The sequence below is a fragment of the Hetaerina americana genome, unplaced genomic scaffold (assembly GCF_022747635.1).
Source record: "Hetaerina americana unplaced genomic scaffold, ioHetAmer1.1.p SCAF_80, whole genome shotgun sequence".
NCBI lineage: Eukaryota > Metazoa > Arthropoda > Insecta > Odonata > Calopterygidae > Hetaerina > Hetaerina americana.
Genome location: NW_027287428.1, coordinates 476,334 through 496,195, shown reverse-complemented (window position 1 = coordinate 496,195; position 19,862 = coordinate 476,334). Strand labels below are relative to the sequence as shown.

Below are 19,862 nucleotides of genomic sequence, written 5' to 3'. Positions count from 1 at the left end.
AGGGTTATCCACTATTTTTTTTTAACTATAGGACTCCTTCATAGCATTATATTTCTCTATATATGCTACAGAACGATACTTTCACTAAAGTTTAAAAATATGAATTTGGTGCCTCAGTTACAGGCATGGTACATAATCTGTAGAAAGCGTGGATAGAACATGTGTTGACACGTTTATTAGATTAAGTCAACGGCTGTAAGGTCGTTTAAAAATCCAGAATTACCTCCACTCTCCCAGGAATATATTTTCATTAAAATGTTCAACTAGCTTAAAAACACTAGCATTCATTTCAATAACACACCGTATGTCTATGGTCCATTACACTAATTATTTTTTAAATATTAAAGATCTATGTCACCAAATTTTCTTAAAAGAAGTACAGAATGGAAGATGGCCACACTAGGTTTTCATGCGGTTGGCTATATTGACCAGGAATTTCCGGAAATCAACCGAAACAAAGAAGCATCGCTAATGATTGCGCTTCAAATATTTCGTTGATAAAACGACACGTAATTCACTCCTCCTAACTGTAGGATTTTTCAATCCTTGAATAACGCTCTAGGTAAATATTTATCGTATTTATTTTTCATAACTAATATTTATGTTTCGAGACCTACTAATGGTAAGTTTTTCTTACAGAATGATCACCGACGTTCAACTAGCAGTTTTTGCCAACGTCCTCGGCGTTACATTATTTCTATTGGTTGTTTTATATCATTATATCGCTGCAAACTATTCTAAGAGCAGTTAATTAATTGGTAAGTTACAGTGCTTCTCATTTCAAATGTCCCCAATCAATATAAATGGTAATGTTTCTAATATGCAACCACTTGCTTTCAGGCCGGTATTCCCTTTATGTGACCGATTTCCGGCGTAAATGATGTAAAATTATGATCAGGTCTTCAATGAAACAACTGAAAGTACTATGTAACTACAAGTAAAGGTTTTTATTTTTTAAATAAAATGTAACGTTAAATCAAGTATTATTACTTACGCTTACTTCACTGAGAATAATTCATTTTCCAAAAAATGTGACGTGGGACCAGTGTCTGGCTCCTAGATAGTCGGTATACCAGTGCACTTAAGATAAAAATTATCATTAGTCGGTTATGAGAAATATGTACCTTATTAAATGGGTCTGCCAAATGTAAGAAACTTGACTTCGTTATGGAAGCAGACATGATTGCGGGTTTGGATTCGGTATGCAAAATTGTGCATTATTGAACCGTAAACGAGGTTAACAATGCGAATACTGATCGCTGCATTGAAATGCCCAAATCACCTCGACTCGTATTTAACAACCCTTAATTAATCAATGTGTGCTTCTTAGCAATGAACTTCGTAATCTATTATGAAAAAAATGACTTGGTTATATAAAATGAACATTTAATTGACTTTATCATTGCCGTTTGATTCTTCACTACTGGTGTTAGAAAATATGTCTAGTTACCAGTGGGTATACATTGTTAACAAAATAAGTCGAGGTTTTATGAAAAATCCACAGTTATTTACATTTTATTTGATAATTTAACTTACAAAGTGAAATGAACAAGATATACTGTACATGGCAACAATTTCATTCCGGAAGGACTCCCTTTTTCCAGATTTTCCAAGACAAATAAATCAACCCTAGAAACGTCTAAACATTCTTCCCTGGTCAGGCGCTGGAACCTCATTTTCTAAACACTAAATTCACTAAAAAGCGTATGATATTACACCTTAAATCCATGTTTTCTCATACACTCCCTGTGTGCTTCAATAAGATCCTTACAATTTTCTTCGCCTTTTTCTATAATGCAGGCATCACGTAATTTTTTTGTTTCTGGACAAGCACAGCAAGGTTTTAGCTTTTTTTCTTTAGGAGCTTCTTGAGGTGTACTATTCTGGGCTCCCATTTTTCTCTCTGAGAAAGTTCCTTCAATTTGAAATACTATACCTGAAATAAAATAAAGCTTGATGTGAGTTGATGAAAACAAGGTAATATTCGGCGAATTGACTTTGCGGAACAGTAGAATGCTTGAAAATAAATATTCCACCTTTTTGTTGCAATGCCCCTTTAAATTTGAAAGGAAATCACCATAAAAGGAGGGTGTCCATTGACACCAGTGGAGGTATTGTAACAAGTGTGGAATATTTAAGTGCTTAAATTTTCCAACTTAAACGATTAGTTTACGTTTTTTGGTGACGCACGGCTGAAACTACGCACAAAATCGTCAAAAGGTTTCCCCTGGAATGAAAGAATCTTTTCTTTTGCTTGGTTTTAATGGCTTATGTATCACTTTGATTCTAGTTATAAAAAATCCAACCTTACTCATCAACTTTAATTAACAGGGCAGAAAATGGCCTGACTGCATTTAACATAGATATTAAGATAGTCCCATTCTTCAGGAATTCATCAGAACATTCCAACAAATTCACAATGCCATTGATGTTAAGCCACAACATAGCTTTTAACAAAGCGAATTTCACAGGTTTCCTGCATTTCATTATTCTGGTCAACTGCAAAAATTTTCTCACCCATGCACTGCAATATTAAATATTATGAAAAATAACTTTGTTGTAAACTTTCATGGTCTGCAGCCCAGATGTGTATAAAGAAATAGACATTTGAGAGCATTAATAGTGAGGTTAAGCTAAAGTAAAGAAGCAAATATATTTCAATCAAGGTACACAACTGCAGCTCGAAAAGATGTCATCAGAGGCTCACCATGATATGATACAAGTTTTTAATCGAAGAATAACTGGTAAGTTTGGTTTGAAGTAGGGTGATCAGAATTACAGTTACTGGTTTATAATTCGCCCCAAACTTTTTCTTGGGGAAAGCTGTAAATACATACGTAAATATTTTTACTGGAATAAAACTTTTCACCATACCGAAATTAATTTTGCATTGTAATTAAAATATTTAATGGTAATAGGTTTGACCTAGTTATTAGTCAATGTTATATAAAGCCAGATGGGTTAATAGAATTCACATAACCTTAGAAAACTATCTTAACTGAGGCTAATACTGTCAGCTTTATTTCTACGCGATGAAATAATTCAAGTTACCATAAATGTAATCTATATCCGAGTACTTAACATTATTTCAGTATCCAACATCAAGGGGAAACAATGGTAGGCTAAGAAATGGGTCAGCTTTGGTTCAATTTTCACATGAAATCCATACACGGACAATTGCTCAATTCCCAGAATTATAATTTAGAATATATCCTTAAGTTCTTTCAGGTTGATTGCGGCTGAATGTCTATGAATCCGATGGATTCTTCATTGAAAACTTTCAATTCAAGTGGATTTCCTAATTCTACAGGCCAGTTTCACCTATTAATAATACCAATTCACGACAGGCAACTGAAATGAGCGCAACCGATGTTTTCTCTAACGAATTTCTCCCGTGCTATATTAATTATAGGTGGAATTCCGTCGCAGGAAACACTCGAGTTTTTACGATTTTTCAATCTACCTGGATTAAAGGAGAGTTATTTACTGTCATTCATACAATGGTGGAGCTAGATCGCAATATCAAACCAGCCTTGTCGTACTCCAGAGTATACATGATAGACCCTATCATTACTTAGATAATACTTAACATTTTTCGTGCGGCACGTAAATTTTTACTCAAGCCCACAAATAGTCATTCATATTCGTGCTTAAACCTATCATTTGAGGGCCTCCACACATGTCATATCCGCGAACAAAATTGAATGAAAAATTAGTTGTCTAGCTTAAAGAACTCTCCTGAATTGATATTAAAATTACACATATCAATTTTTAAAAACACTACATGAGTTGCATTAAATTAAACAATACTCACCCGACACCCCTTTTCCGTTCACAGCTTAGACTAGTATTTTTGCATTTCGGTTTTCAACCACTTCAAAATTATTCCTCTTACGCTGTTCATTTTTTAATTTTCCAAATGAAGACAGTGTTGCGTATCTAACTTGGAGTGGATCAGTAAGATAATCAATTATCATGTAGCACGTATAGTTAACAATAATATGAATCGTGTGGGCACGGCCAGTTATTTAGAGCAGGATTTAAATATTGTGTGATATTTGTGGCCAAATGGGGACCTTATAAATGGCTTATATTGAGCGCTACTTAAAATGCAGGACTGAAGCCTTGGTGATGGCTAGTGTTGTTAATAGGTGAACAGTTAATTTTATCCCCTGAGCAAAGTTGTCTCTACGTGAGAAGTGAATAAATGTGCTTAATAATGTTACAATTTTATCTAATAAGATACTATTATTTGTGGTAAATTATGTGAAGATATTTGGCCTGGAAGACTTCTGGTTTAGAATGAAACTAAAAGTACGCTTGCGTCAGAGACACCCAAGAACGATACTTACTCTCTTGTTACTTCTTACCCATTTCGGAGGGACAGAAGACAGTATCTCGGGTACCTCGTGCAACAGTTCGTTAGATTCTGTTCAACATGTCAAAATTGGTTTTTCTTCTAGAGTAATAAGAGATGAGTACATCGTGACTTTCCGTGGCTATTATCGTGCGGAAGCTAGGGAAAAATTTGTTCGTGCAGCTTTGGGTGAAAAGTATTCTACTGCATGGAAAGTCCTACCACGTTTAAATCCGGCGAGTGATTATCCTAGCGATTTTGATGTCCTTACTTTAGACCGCAATAGCTTATGTGAAAGTGATGGCAGCTCTTGGGAAAAGGAGCTACGGGATGATCTTGAGGCCCTTGGTGATCACCCGTGTGTGAAAAGGGTTACACCACAACGCTTGGTAAAGAGATCATTGAAGTTTTACAATGGATCAGAAGTGGTTGAAAAATACATGGAAAATGACCAGCTCAGTGAAAACAAAGTGGAAGGATATGAAAGATGGCAGTCCTCACGTTCTTTAAGAGGAAATTCTATCGGACAATATGTGAGTATTTATAGGTTAAATAACTTAAAAAAAGTATATTGTTCTGTTTTTGAGTGTCATTCGTGAGTGGCTACTTATTGGAAAACATTTTGTCTTGTGTGTCATGCCCTTCAGCATTTCTGTTAACACCAGAGAATATCATTTTACTGTTTTCAAACAAATCCACCTGCTTCGCATTTCGGTCGGCTTTAGAATTATGTGCTTTTCTTATGAAACAATAATTGATTGCAAGTAATCTCGCTCAGATGAAACCATTTCACAGTGTAAAAATTACATCTAAGCAATCCCAGGCTGTTGTTGTGGCCAAGTCTGACAATTGTAGCAATACAGTAGTTTGCATTGTGATTTAAGTGTGTTACTGTGTGTTATTTGCTTATAGGAAACTGAGAACGGCGATGCAACATCAGTCGAGGGGAGTGCATTTTGGCATTCCACTGGACGTCTCTCAAGCCGCAGGCTCTTGCGTGCCATTCCAAGGCAGATAACTAGTGTTTTACAGGCTGATGCTCTTTGGTCTATGGGAATCACAGGTATGTGTAATAATAGTTCACTAGTACTTAGTAGTAAGCCACTAAGTGAGAATTCATGTTGCTCATAAGTTGATAAATATCAAATGATTATTAACTTAGGAAGAATATTATCACTACTAGAAATCTAATGATGGAGGTACGCTTTGATGGACACAAGCTACCAAATGGTACAGCGACAATTTCCATGTCTCTCTTAGCAAAGCACAACCCGTCATCCTACATTACAACAGGTCTGTCTTCAATTCTGCATATTTCCTCCCGCCCTGCATTCCGTTCATCCCTTTCCTACTCCTGACCTTTCCTTGCTTTGCTATCACTGCCTTCAACATCCCATTGCCAATTAAAACACTCTGCATCCATCTTTCTTGCCTCTTTTGGATTTATCCCCACAGTTATCTCTCCTCCCTCTCCATAGGTGGTGCTTTCTCGTTTAAGTTTTGGTTATGACTAACCCCTGTCTACTGCAGAACTCAATTGCTTTCTCCCCACATTCATTCATCGTGCCTAAATGTCCCCAACTCACTATCATCTCTTCCTTCTCTTATCGTCTCATTCCAATCCTCCATCACTATTAAGTGTGTTCCTCCAAGAACACCTGTGATTATATCCTGTGGTAGCTTTAGGTTGCTCTTTGCGAAAACTAATTTATGATCACTGTCAACATCCGGACCTGGGTAACCGTGGCTGGATTTTATTTGATTCCTGAACTGTTGTTTAACTATGATGTAATCAATGTGATGCCTTTAAATTTTTCCTGGTTGCTTCCAAAGTGTATCATCTTCTTAATGGTACTTCAAACAATGTATTTATAATGACCATGTTGTGTTGATCACAGTATTCAAGCAGCCATTCTCCTCTATTGTTGATGTTTCCTAGACCGAATTTCCCTGTTGTTTTTATGTCAATGTGAGACCCAATAACAGCATTAAAATCTCCCATTATAATTATATTATCTTTGCCTTTTGTCATCCTTATCAACTCATCAATATCATCGTACATTATACTCATCATCTTCTGAGCTTTATGTTGGGAAGTATGCTTATATAATCACCAAGTCAGTAGGTATGCTTTTAATGTTAATCATCATTAGTCTATCATTTAACATATATGAGCTAGATATTTTATTTCCTACTTGGAATTTAGAATTACTGCTATCCCATTGTTTCCCCTCTTCTCACTTCCGCTATTTATTACTTTGAAAGCATCACTCTTGAATTCTCCATTTCCTATCCACCTGGTTTCAGATATCTCCAGTGTATCTATACGATTGTCTTGCATTACTTTATTTCTTCTAATTTACCTGAATTCAGTTGTGTTCTCACATTCCAGGACCCTATAATCATACATCCCTTACTATATTTGTTTGAGGGATTTTGCTTGATGACTACCCAAGAAACTTGTTCCTTCTCCTGCCAGATCTTGAGTTCGGAAGCCCATAATCAGTAATATTCCTTTGTATATGATCCATAATACATTGTCCATGGCTGCATAAACACAAGATATCAATGGAGTGGTCTCTCCTTGCCTTCTCTATCGTTTGCCGTTGGCCATCTTTGTTGCTCCTCCGCCTTTAGAGGCTATTTCTAGTCCCTGGGACAGGAGGGTGCCCCATATCCATTGAAGGGTGGAGGAGAAGGTTTATACCGACCTTCATTCGGCCTCCAGAGCCACGTTAGCCATCCTTAGGTGCCCTTCCTCCACGACAAGGAGGTGTGGTTGGATATTTCCCTTCATTGAGGAGTGAGATCTGAATGGCATTTCTCAATCTCTCTAGTACTTTAGGGGACACACATTATATTTAGGCTTCTGCTATGACTCTTTCACCCAACGTGAAATCCACATTTTCTTTTCAATTTAGGTGCTGGAGTTAGGGTAGCAATTTTTGACACTGGGCTGCCAAAAGGGCATCCCCATTTCCGACGGGTGCAGGAGCGCACAGATTGGACTCATGAACGTACCCTCGAAGATGGATTGGGGCACGGAACATTTGTTGCTGGTCTGGTTGCAGCAGCAAAGGGCCATTGTCTTGGAATGGCTCCAGATGCTGAACTCCATGTATATCGAGTGTTCACTAATGCACAGGTTTGGCTTTCCAAATTGTCATTTTACTTGTAGATAAGTGATAATATTTGTAAATGAATCATGCCCAGTGTAATTGATAGTTATTCAGGTTATGAGGTTTGGTTGTATATTCAGCATTGTCTGCATTTCAGGTTTCACATATGTTTTTAAGTCTCATAATCAGTAATGATGATTGTTCATTTCAATGCGGGTTGAAAATGGTTGTGACAAATCAACCGAAAACAATGTAGAGGATGCGGGGGCTAAGGGAAACCAACTCTCATGACAATCAGTGCTGCAAAAACTTTTTTTTCTAGTGTATGTATCTACATTAATGGTATAGCTTTATCTTTGGTGATGTTGCAGAAATATCAGCTCATTTTTGGGATAGTGATGGTGTTAATCAAAATGACATTCTTTGGCGTTTCTATTCGTTTGAGGATAGTTATCACTCAAGTATCCCCTTATGTATAATGTGACAATCTTGAATTTTTTTACTGTTAAAACAAGTAAGAAGTTTTAATAATTTATTTTCATATTAGTGCTAACATTTTAAACTTTCTCAATATTTACCCCAGTTTGAAGGTTCATTGATACATAAGCTATATCCTAAAATTTTTATTCCTAGTTCCCAGGACTATAGAATCATGGTAGGGAGCATGGTCAATTCTTTTTCTTTTTTTAGAAATTCGTATTACCCATGTCTACTGAGAATAACCTGATATTTTAGGGTTTCATTGGTGGACAATCATTTAAGGTGTTTCATCAGGGTGTCTAGCTTTCATAAGAGTGGGAAAGATATTGTGCCCAACAAATTTGTTGGTCATTGTCAGAATTAAAAAATTGTATGAAAAATAATAATTAATATTCTATAACGTACAAAGTCTAAATAGAAATTTGTAGACACCCTGCTGTAGAGTACGAAGTATTTGTAACTGAAATCCAATTTGAACATTGGGAACTTTGCTTTTAAAAGAGAAATGAGTTAGCGTGTGTGTTCCTTCTGCAAATAGTAAGCATACTCAATAAGTAGACTCAGAGGTAGGCAGGGAAAATTTTATTATTATAGATTAACTTGACACAGAATGTGGGTTTATAATTGCAACATTTTATAGCTACTTCTTTTTTTGTTTATGTGGCACCTGCTGTGTCAAGCCAGAACTGACTGGCTTAGCAGGACCAAAATGAGTATTCCATTCATAATATTCAATTTATACTACTACTGTATTTAATGAAGATTATTCTACAATTTAAAACACATTTACAGACAATTTTCATCATATTTTATATAAAGAAGATATATTTTGTATTGAAATGTTCTGTTGTATATGGTATATGATGGTGATTATACTACTATTGTATATGAAAAAAATCTGTGGGTTAAGGTAGGTTTGTCGGGACACAAACTACCAAATAATTCTATTGTCTTCCCCAATAAAACACCACCCAATATCTTACCCCACTACAAGCCCCTCTTCATCTTCATTTCCTTCCTACCTTAATCCCATCCAATATTTATTTATTTAGCATTAGTCCGAAAACTGCTCATTTTAGCCTTTACATCAGACTATTAATAATGGACACATTTACAAACACCCAAGCCCTAGGTGGAGGAAAACCCACCCGGGTGGGAATTGAACCCGCGACCCTTGGAATGACAGATGAGGACGTTACCCACCACCACCACCAATATCTATGTCTTATTCCTGGTACTTCCTCACTTTCCAGGTTTTCTCCCCTTTATCACAGCCTTCAATGTCCCAGTACCAATCAATATGCTCTACACCCATTTTTCATGCCTTTTTTTGATTTCTCCCTACAATCCCCTCTCCCAGCATCTCTCAATCTCCTTTGTTTGTTTTCCTTTCTGTTGCTTTTACCTTTGTCATCCTTCTCCAAACCCACATATCAAAAGGCTCCAATCTATGATTATCATCCTGCTTCAATAACCATGCTTCTGTGCCACACATAGCTACGTTACATACCCATATTTTTGTGAGCCTTTTCATAATGTCCTTACTCAACGTCCCAGTTATCAATTCAACATTTAGCTTACCCCCTCTATTTCTGGAAAACCTCATAACCTTTGTTTTATTTACATTTATTCTTATCCCATAACTATCGCACTGAATTTCTAATTCACTCAGCAAAGCTTGAAACCTCTTGGGTGAATGGAAAACTAAAGCATGGTCATCTGCAAATCTTACTGATTTTATGAATTGTCCACCAACTTTCATTCCTATCGCCAGTTCTTCCCATGCCTCTTTAATCATTTCTTCCTCACATATGTTGAACAGTAAAGGTGACAATGGGCACCCCTGTCTTAATCTTCCAAACACTGCCCATCTGGGCTCTACATCTGCCACTTGCTCCTGAGCACACTGAGACATGTACAGAATGCAGGAAAGGCTTCTATCCCTCCAATCTACTCCAATTTACTGCAATACATTCATTGATTCTACCCAATTTACTCGATCAAATGCTTTTTTGAAATCTGTGGAACAGACATATACATTCTGATTGTATTCTATGTTCCTCTCTATTAGTGCCCTCATTACTGCAATGGCATCACATGTGCCTCTCCTCTTCCTGCAATATGTAGGGCAGCAATTTCACCCTTTCTCTGCAAACTTTCCATATCCTCGCACTGTATTTTCCACCATTCTTCTAAAAATATTATCCATAGAATCTAAGTATATGCTTAAACTGGCTGTATGTTAAATATATGTTTTTGTTATATAATTAATATATGATTATAACCATGAAAACATGTTTTTGAAAAGTTGTATGTCATTTGTGTCCTAGAAGTTACATAAATTCCCTTCTTCCATGTTGCTGTGATTTAATTTTGCTTCTGCTTATAATTGAAATATTGTATTCCTTAGGTCTCATACACTTCATGGTTTTTGGATGCTTTCAATTATGCCATCTTGAAACGTATTGGGGTGTTGAATTTGAGCATTGGTGGCCCAGATTTTATGGATCGACCATTTGTTGACAAAGTTTGGGAATTGACTGCTAACCGTGTCATTATGGTCTCAGCAATAGGGAATGATGGGCCACTTTATGGGTAAGTTTCTCAATGAAATATTTGAATTTTCAGAAAGGTACATATCTAATTGGTAGCATTTCTGGCAATTATAATTCATCATAGGTAAATAATCACAAGGCTTTATGTCAAAGATGAAATTTAGTTTGAAAAAACTAAAGTCTGGCTGTTATAATATTCTAATATCCTATTGAGTAATAATATTCTTATCCACTTTTATGAACTAGTAATCCTCATGAATAGTAAAAGTTAAATGTATCATATATCTTCTATATCAAATCGATCTAGAAGGAACACACAAATATTCTCAATCAAAAGCCAAAAAATTACTTTGAAATGGTTTGTAGAAAACCAAAACAATTAGTGTAAATGTTGAAATCATTCTGATTTAAACTGGGAATAAGTTTTCGTCACCTATACCCATGTCGATAGTCACATTTGGTACTTAAATTTGTATTACTGGTAAACTTTTGTCTAGCTTAAACATGAGCCAGATGTAAATGCTTATTATCATCATCAGGTGAGCCGCTTATTCAATGCCATCCATATATGTAATCACTAATGAAGGAAGAGGTTAAATTCTGGAACCACTGAGTTACTGCTGTGAAAATAGTAACCTCTGGGCAGTATGTGTTATTTTAAAACTTATTGCTGTCTTAGAAACCAAAAGGGCATATTCTGATGAAATGATAAACATTTCCATTAAAACTCTTTGATAACTTTTAGAAGAGTGTTTGGAAAATTACTTAAGTTCATGATTATTTCATAATGTGTTAGAATATTCCTTGTCAAGCATATGCATCATCAGAGTCATTGTCCTACTTTATTAAGTTCAGAATTTCAGTGGTATAAGTGTAAAGTCTAACTGGCATCTTACGAAATTAATTTCATTAAAAGAAGAATTCATTAATTTAAATTGTATTTATTATTTTATATGATAGCACTGTATCTTACCATTACTCTTGTTATATACTTGAAATAATTAAATGGTTGGGGAGCCAAAATGGCCTTACATTTCAAAAATGAAATGTAAGGGCATTTAAATGCACTCTAAATGTCAAAATAATTGGGCAACTATCCAGATTATATTTGCAAAACTTGCAAGATTCTTACATTTATATCTGATGAACTGTCAAGTTTTCATGCAAACTTAATTGTTGTGCATTACTGAAACCATAAGATGAATATTTATTGCTTAAATGCTAAACGTTATCTTCTGGCATTATGACATAATGTTAGGTTCAGTGTTTCAAACTGTTGCCTTGCACAAGCAGACATTAATACCAATGAAGAAGAGCTTCAATGTCTAATGAATGAAATAATGTGAGTTGAAAGTATTGTGATTGGAAAAATAGTGATATTTTTCATCTGACCATTAAGCTATCAATGATATATCGTAAAGCTCAATATTTTGCTTTATCCTCAAGGACAAGTGTATCTTGCATTTGTTAATATAAAAGCAGTGCTTTTCTCTTTCATTGATGAGCATATTTTTGTGTATCCTTGCTTCATACCATGATTATGCTTGTCATGTGTAGGGACTACATTGCTCTGCTAAGTATGCCTGTAAAAAGTATTATGTTCTCAGTCCCAAAACAATTAAATTGGATAACATATTTAGTTACATACTTTAGATTAATTTTCTATGGAATTCTAGCCAGAAATTATGTATGATTATACAAAACATTGATTCCATAAAATTTTTGTTTACCATTAGCATTTATTTTCTGTGATTTTGCTATGTGGAGATGATTACTCTGTGGCTCTGGACAACTTTGTTATGCAGCAGTAATAAAAAATATGAACTCATAAATCTTGTGATTCTATTCACACTAACAGGTAATAACTTATCACTTACTTTTGAATTATTTTCTGAAATAAGTGCAAACATGTGTAAAACACATTCTACCTCTGGTGTGCTGGTGATGGGATTGGAATGCATGTGTTGCTTAATGCAGGCACAAGAGGAGGGGCAGATAATTAGCACTACCTAAATGTGTTGAGAGTGTTAATAAGGGCCAGGGACTAAAAGTAATGCTTTGGAGATTTGATATCCAAAAATGCATATCATTATTTTCAGCATATAATTGTAACCCTCCAACCTTCCTTCACCTTACTTCCGCATGAGTCCACCCTTTCACGTTCACTCTCTCTCGGTCTCACCCTTTCTCCTTCTCCCCTCATCTCTCCCTCCCCCACTCTCCCTCTCTTATGTAGCCAAGCAGCATCAAATCCATAAATTATTAAATATTAACTGTGACTCTTATTTTGACTATTTAAGGCACTTGCAGTGTAATTAATTAATTGGCATTCTCTAGCAAATCCTCTCGACATAAAAACTGTGCTTAGATAACAAAAATCTAGCGGCAATCATGGTGTTTGATAAAGGAAAGAGCTAGAAAAACTAATTAATTGGAAATTGATGCCTATGCTTTTATAGAAGTGCTGATAATACTTCATATTGACTTAGATAAGCTGTAGAGGCATTAAGGGCAATTAAGAATTGTTCATGGAACAATGCAGTTTTCATTTGGCATCATATTGCTTCTATGGCATAATTAGTATTGTCCTGTATGGTCCTGGTCAATAATTACATGATGTCCAAAAAATCATAAAGCAGACACATGAATGTAATTTAGTTTTGGAATGTCAAGTTTATGATTACTGAATATGCTCATTTCAAGCTTATTTAACCATCTGGGGGACTATTATGGTTTATTGACCAAAACATTTTGGAATAGTGATGCTACTCATAATTTAAATTTTTCTCATGTCACTTCTATTTTTCAAACTAATTTCTTTTGGTAATGTTGGTTATTTGTTACTTTTTCTTAATAGATGTGTTTAGCACATAAATAGTGCTGATTAAAAATCACATTATTTTATATTCATTTTGGTTGATAATGTATAAGTAATGCTGTCAAGTTCCATGCGTGAACATGGGAACAGTGAATGTTTACAGGATAATACTCATCATCTGCGTGCACAAATATCGTAAGTGATAACTCTCCGTTGTCTCTCTGTGTATAATTGGAGCTTTATAATAATCATTTCCATAATGAGAAAGGCGTACAAACAGAAATTAAAAGAACCCAAGTGCATATTCATTACAGAAGCCCTTGGTGACAGTTTTACTCAAAAGTAATGCCTAGCAGGAGGCCATGCTACTGATTTATACTTACCTTTTTTACAAATTGTAAAAAGGACCAACAAATGTTCAAGAAAGAAAACTAAGGCTTTTGCTCTATACATGCCATTACCAAGGATCATAGTTTAGCAGAAAAGTACTTTGCCTAAAAAGGGAACATACAAGTAAACTTGTAAAATCGGAATTTTTACTATATAATCTCATTTGGTCTGTATTAAATGAAAAAAGATTATTTTGTTGGAAGTTAAATTTTGTCGAGTCTATCCTTACTCTAATATGGAATGACCATTTAGGTTTTCCTTGGCTATCTGGATGCTTTAAAACTTGATTATGTATATGGATATCTATTTCCATCTTAATGCAGAATATAGTGTATTCACAGTCATGAAAGTTATTAATTTGAGAGATAATTATTTGTATATGTTTTTAGACTAAGTTGTCATATTAATTTATTATAGTACTCTCAATAATCCTGCCGATCAAATGGATGTAATTGGAGTTGGAGGGATCAATTTTGAGGACCAAATTGCCAAGTTCTCCTCTCGTGGAATGACTACCTGGGAACTCCCTCAAGGGTATGTGTGTACCATTCTATGATTTGGAATGTTACTTATCTTTTCAAACCAGGTATGAGTTTGAGCTAGTGTGGTCAAGGCTATATATGTCAGATGTGCCAATAATATCTGTTTTGTCCTAAGAGATAAGATTTTTAATGTCTTATTCCTGGTTTGTTTAGTTTTTTTCTGTTACATTATGATCATTCTACTAACAGTTTTTTATGTATCAGCTATCTGTGCTTTCTTCACAGTCAAGTCAGAGTTTAAATATGTTCATGAATTTGCACAATTTTCAATTTTTGCTTTTATTTTTCACATTTTAGGTTACAAGTGGTGTAGAATGACTTAACCCATCAGTTAACCCTAACAAATGTAACTCTGCTAATACTTAAGGATACCTGGGTTTATGAACACAAACACACTATCCTTGACTGTTCACTGGAATGAATTCAATTCAATCCAGGGACAATCACAGAGCTGACACAATCACAAGGACTCAGGAAAACAGTCACTCAGACATTTGAAAAGGGCCCAAGTACTGGGAGAATATTACTCAAATTGAGCAACATCAAGAGATAAAAACAAACAGGGAAAGATGGGGGCGTGCATCGTATGCACACATATTTTGGCCATAAAGTTGCCCTCCTCATCAAGCTGAACGGAACTCCTCAACGGGGTCCCTTAAATACTGTGAAGCATTCCATTTGGGTTGAGTGTGTGTGTCTCAAGTTGGTCACTGATGAGGAAGTAACACCCCCGCAAACTACTACAGAAGGGTATTCTGGTTGAGAGGTTGTGATTGGTCCCTTGTCCCTGGAATTTCTCATGCCCCAAGCCATCACAACAAATTTAGTTTTCTTTGTGGGATGAGTGGTGCTAACGTATTCTGGCAATAGCAATTTTCCTTTGCTTGTTATTTTACGAGCCGTAGAGCTCAAGTTTCCTAGATTAAAAAAAATAGTGTTTACCTGGAAAACTTGCCTGCTAATTTAAAAAGCTGGAGTGAGATTATATTAGTGAAAAAAATTAAAAATTATTAAAAAATTGACGTGAAGTTCCCACCTAGTTATGATTTTGTTGTCTCTTTTGAATGCAATGCCCAAGTCATTTCATTTTTAAAAGTCTAGTACTTTAAGTGAACCTAAATCCCAATGGTGCAATAATATTTCATGGGTAAATGTTGATGAACTTGTATGTGAAAAATTCTTTCCTTTTCAGGTATGGGCGTGTGAAACCTGATATTGTTACTTATGGATCAGCTGTGAGAGGCTCAAGCATAAAAGGAGGTTGTCGCACACTATCTGGCACAAGTGTGGCATCTCCAGTAGTGGCTGGTGCTGTAACTCTTTTGGCCAGGTAGGTTGATTAGTAATAGGTTAGTTTGGTAATTCATTCTGTGGAAAATTGAGTTTTTTGTGAGCACGTTTTTAATTACATAATTCCTATCTGAGTTTTCTTTGTTGGTATTCAAAGATTATTCTCTGTCAAAGTTTCAATATTATGCTACATGGTTACCAGATAAATGTAATATTTGTGGAGCATGGCCTGTAATATTTATGTTGGTTTCTATACTAATATATTGGATCTCATTCTTCCCTGTAGTGGTGTACTTCATCGGGGTAATGTTATTAATCCTGCAAGCATGAAGCAAGCTTTGATGGCTTCAGCGCGACGTCTCCCTGGAGTTGGAATGTTTGAACAAGGCCACGGCAAACTTGATCTCTTGCGAGCATATAGACTGCTGACTACTTACAAGCCCCAGGCCAGTCTTAGTCCCAGGCAAGTATGACAAGATAGGCTGTGATTTGCCATGGCCCTAAACGTGAACCACATTTTTGCAAAGTAGAACTAAGCTATTTTTGATATTCTCAAGATTTGGGTAAGAATAAAGTGTATTTTATTATTATTAAGTAATCTACCGCTAAAGGTAGGTTTTTAATGGAAACAACTATGAAATAAATATTCTGTGACTGCTAACAAAACACAATCCAGCAAGCTAATCTAAATTAAGTCCCTCTTCATCTCTGAGTACTTCCTTCCTCCCATCATCCCGTCCAACATCCTTATCATGTTCCTGCTGTTTCCTTGTTCGCCTAACATTCTCCCCTCTATTACAGTCTTCAACATCCCACTGCCGATCAATATGCCCTTCATCCATTTTTCCTGCCTCCTTAGGATTTCTCCCAACAATCCCCGCTCTTCGCCCACCATACCAAGTACTTCCTCATATGTTTTCCTTTTGGTCCACTTCACCTTCTCAATTCTTCTTCACACCCACCTTTCAAAAGCCTCCAATCTACGTCCATCTTCCTGCTTCAATGACCACGTTTCTGTGCTGTACATAGCTATGCTCCATATCAAAGTTTTAACGAGTCTTTTTTTAGCATCCTTACTCAACGTCCCTGTCATCAACTCCCTCCTCCTTGTAAAAGCTTCTTTGCCTAGCACAATTCTTCTCCATATATCGCTACTACTTTGACCGTGTTGGTCCGAAACCCTTCCAAGATTCTCAAATTGTTCTGCCTGCTCTAGTTTTTGCCCTCCTATTTTAATGTTTAGTTTAGCCTTTTTATTTCTGGAAAATCACATAACCTTTGTTTTATTAATATTGATTCTCATCCCATATCCCAGTCGCACTGAATTTCCATTGCACTCAATGATGCTTGCAATGCCTTGGCTGACTGACAAACTAAAGCTTGGTCATCAGCAAACTTAACTGATATTGCAAATTCCTCTTCAACTTTCATTCCTACCTCCAGTTCTTCCCATGCCCCATTAATCATTTCCTCCTCATACAAGTTGAACAGTAACGGTGATAATGGGCAACCCTGCCTTACACCTCTTTGTAACACTGCTCATCCAGACTTTCCATTCCCCACTCACACCTGCACAGTCTGTGACATGTACAGGTTGCGGATTAGCCTCCTGTCCCACCAATCTATTCCTATTTTCTTTTATATGCTCATTAGTTTTTCCCAATTCACTCTATCAAATGCTTTTTCGAAATCTACGAAACAGGCAACTACGTCCTGATTGTAATATATATTCCTCTCAAATAGTGTTCTCATTACTGCAATGGCATTGTGCGTGCCTCTCCCCTTCCTAAATCGAAAGTGATCATCCCCTAAGTATTCATTTACCTTACTCTCCATCCGATGATGATCCTGAGAATCACTTTAGTTACCTGGGAAATGAAGCTTATTTTTCTGTAGTACTTATGTGATATAGCCTTTTTTTTCAAAATAGGAACTAACACTGATCTCACAAAGTCTTCCAGCCGGATTCCTTCCTCATAGATGGTATGAATCAGTCCATATAGTCTCTTCCTCCCACATTTTCCTAAACCTTTTAGTAGTTCCGCTGGAATGTTGTTCACCCCTGTGGCCTTTTTTGATTTCATCTCCCTCAATGCCCTTTATATCTCATCATTGAGTACGATAGAAGGGTAAGAACCAGAACAGGTGAAACAGTTTATGTATCTTGAAAGGGTCTTGGACCAGGTGACCATAGTTGTTGAGATATAATAAGAAGAATTGCATTAGAGAAAGAAATTTGGAACCTTAAGTATGTGGGCAGGATAAGACTAGGGAAAAAAATTGGTAGTGTGTGTGATTTTGTATGGCTCAGAAATGTAGCTATTGAAGCATGATGACAGGCTTTTGAATATGGGTGTGGAGAAGGATGGAAAAATTTATTATGAGGGATTATGATTGGAGAAGAAATCAAGCCAACAAATACTAAACCTTTTGTAAGGTTCCAATCATATGGCCAGCATCAAGTTTTTGTGGAACTCTTTACCGATATTTTGGTTGGAGTAGTAGTAGTATTTAGGGGAGGCGACCAACAGCTGAGGTCATTTGCGCCATAGGGGATGGATGGACAAGGAAGGATGAAGGGTGGAGAGAAACCCGGCGTCGGCATTAGCCTACTCTTTACGAAAGGCACCAAGGGGTCTGCAGCATAATGTTCCATCCGACAGACGGCGTACTCACTAAGTGCACTCCACAAAGCACCTCAAGTAGGGATCGAGACACCTCTGGAAAATATTCAACACCGCCAGGATTTGAACCCGGGCCCTCTGGGTGGGAAGCCAGTACATTAGCCCCCACACCATCTCGATCCCCCTTTTTGGTTGGATTACTGACCATAACAGTATTGATAGTTTCACAAAGGGAAAGGCGAAAGTATCGAAGTATTGCCCGTGGTGAAGTGATACCAAACAATAAACCTGGTGGGAAAGAAGAGAGCATTATTTGAAGAAATCCAAAGAAGGCAGGAAAGGTGGATGCAGAGCATTTTGATTGGTGATGGAATGTTGAAGACTGATAGAGCGGGGAGGATATTGGATCTTTGAGTTAGGGTTAAGAAAGGGTTAGCAATTTGGGATAAAATGAAGGGAGATAGACTGCATGCAGAATTGAAGAAAAGTTTACTGCTGTGTGGGGTTTCAGGTTTAATCTTGTTAGGTGAGACTAAGAAGTGTAGGAGTGTACAATGTGTCCATCCATAAATTTACCTTAAAATAGTAGACCACCAATAATAATATATATTTAGGTGAAGTCCTGCATTAGTAATCTCTGATATAATATATGTACTTAATTTATGTGTAGAAATTGTTGTTACCATAGTTAAATCAAACACTTCTAACCTGCCATGCATGATGTGTCTTGTGTTGCAGTTATGTGGACTTGACTGAATGCCAGTACATGTGGCCTTACTGCACCCAGCCTCTATACCATGGTTCCATGCCCACATGGGTGAATGTAACTATTCTCAATGGACTGGGAGTGTCGGGAAGGATATCAGGTGGAGGTCCTCAGTGGCATCCATATGCACCTCAAAATGGTGGTCGATTGGATGTCTCTCTCCAGCACTCAGATGTCCTTTGGCCTTGGGCTGGCTACTTGGCTGTGGCACTATGTGTGCCAAAAAGTGCTGCTACCTGGGAAGGGATAGCCCAAGGGCATGTGTCTCTTACAGTTGAGTCACCAGCAGAAGAGGATGGTGCCGGAACCACAGCATCACAGGATGGGGAGAGAGTTAGGCGTTCTTCAGTGCGACTTCCTATAAAAGCAAAAATCATACCAACACCTCCCAGGCAGTAAGTCACGCAATGCTTTGAGTTCATACATGAATTTCTTTCATAATGTGCATTTCAGCGCACAATGTAATGTTTTTTTTAGTCTTCTCTTGCATAAAGTTATTCAGCCAAAAGATCTTCAGGATTGACCTAAGACTTTCTGTGCTGCTATTTTAAGAATTGCATGGTATAGGTAATCCATGGAATAAAGAAAAAGGTATCCCAAAATAATTGCTGATCTGTTTTGCATATAGAACCACATACAGGTTCTGTAGATGTGCTGTATTGGTAGTTAGTTTCATGCATAAAAGGCTCACATAAAAGGATGTCATTATTATTTAATGCTTAGTTAATAAATGTCTAATTATGTAACTTCAAATGAATAAATAATTTGGTTTGTGTTCAAATATTTCAAGCTATGCTCTGATGAAATCAGTTGACTTGTTGTATTTGATTTTGCATCTCAACTGAAATAATTGATAATAAAATGCATTTACAAATTAATTTTTAAAAACTTTTACCTATGATAGGATAACCATTCAGCCAG

At 36.5% G+C, this 19,862-nt stretch overlaps 3 protein-coding genes across 3 annotated transcripts in view; 2 read left to right on the top strand and 1 right to left on the bottom strand.

Moving 5' to 3' along the window:
* Window positions 1-449: 449 nt before the first annotated feature.
* Window positions 450-976, top strand: LOC139698273 (dolichyl-diphosphooligosaccharide--protein glycosyltransferase subunit 4). Its single transcript, XM_071597149.1, has 3 exons — window positions 450-562; window positions 640-758; window positions 841-976. The coding sequence occupies exon 2, from the start codon at window positions 641-643 to the stop codon at window positions 749-751; it is 111 nt and encodes a 36-aa protein (XP_071453250.1). The 5' UTR covers window positions 450-562; window position 640; the 3' UTR covers window positions 752-758; window positions 841-976.
* A 509-nt stretch (window positions 977-1,485) lies between these two features.
* Cox17 (Cytochrome c oxidase copper chaperone COX17) lies at window positions 1,486-3,883 on the bottom strand. The gene is made up of 2 exons (XM_071597133.1): window positions 3,815-3,883; window positions 1,486-1,936 (listed from the first exon to the last, which is right to left on the bottom strand). Exon 2 carries the CDS (start codon window positions 1,893-1,895, stop codon window positions 1,713-1,715), a length of 183 nt encoding a protein of 60 aa, XP_071453234.1. The 5' UTR covers window positions 1,896-1,936; window positions 3,815-3,883; the 3' UTR covers window positions 1,486-1,712.
* Window positions 3,884-3,949: 66 nt separating this feature from the next.
* Window positions 3,950-19,862, top strand: part of S1P (membrane-bound transcription factor site-1 protease) — a 28,032-nt gene continuing 12,119 nt past the window's right edge. Inside the window, exons 1-8 of the mRNA XM_071597134.1 lie at window positions 3,950-4,890; window positions 5,270-5,420; window positions 7,279-7,502; window positions 10,367-10,551; window positions 14,137-14,253; window positions 15,454-15,591; window positions 15,838-16,014; window positions 18,914-19,336. Coding sequence (XP_071453235.1) covers window positions 4,303-4,890; window positions 5,270-5,420; window positions 7,279-7,502; window positions 10,367-10,551; window positions 14,137-14,253; window positions 15,454-15,591; window positions 15,838-16,014; window positions 18,914-19,336 — 2,003 coding nt within the window. The 5' untranslated portion in view covers window positions 3,950-4,302. The remainder of the gene's footprint in view (window positions 4,891-5,269; window positions 5,421-7,278; window positions 7,503-10,366; window positions 10,552-14,136; window positions 14,254-15,453; window positions 15,592-15,837; window positions 16,015-18,913; window positions 19,337-19,862) is intronic.

Excerpts from the sequence above, each read along its gene's own strand:
- LOC139698273 (XM_071597149.1), top strand. The coding sequence starts at position 641 with ATGATCACCGACGTTCAACTAGCAGTTTTTGCCAACGTCCTCGGCGTT.
- Cox17 (XM_071597133.1), bottom strand. The coding sequence starts at position 1,895 with ATGGGAGCCCAGAATAGTACACCTCAAGAAGCTCCTAAAGAAAAAAAG.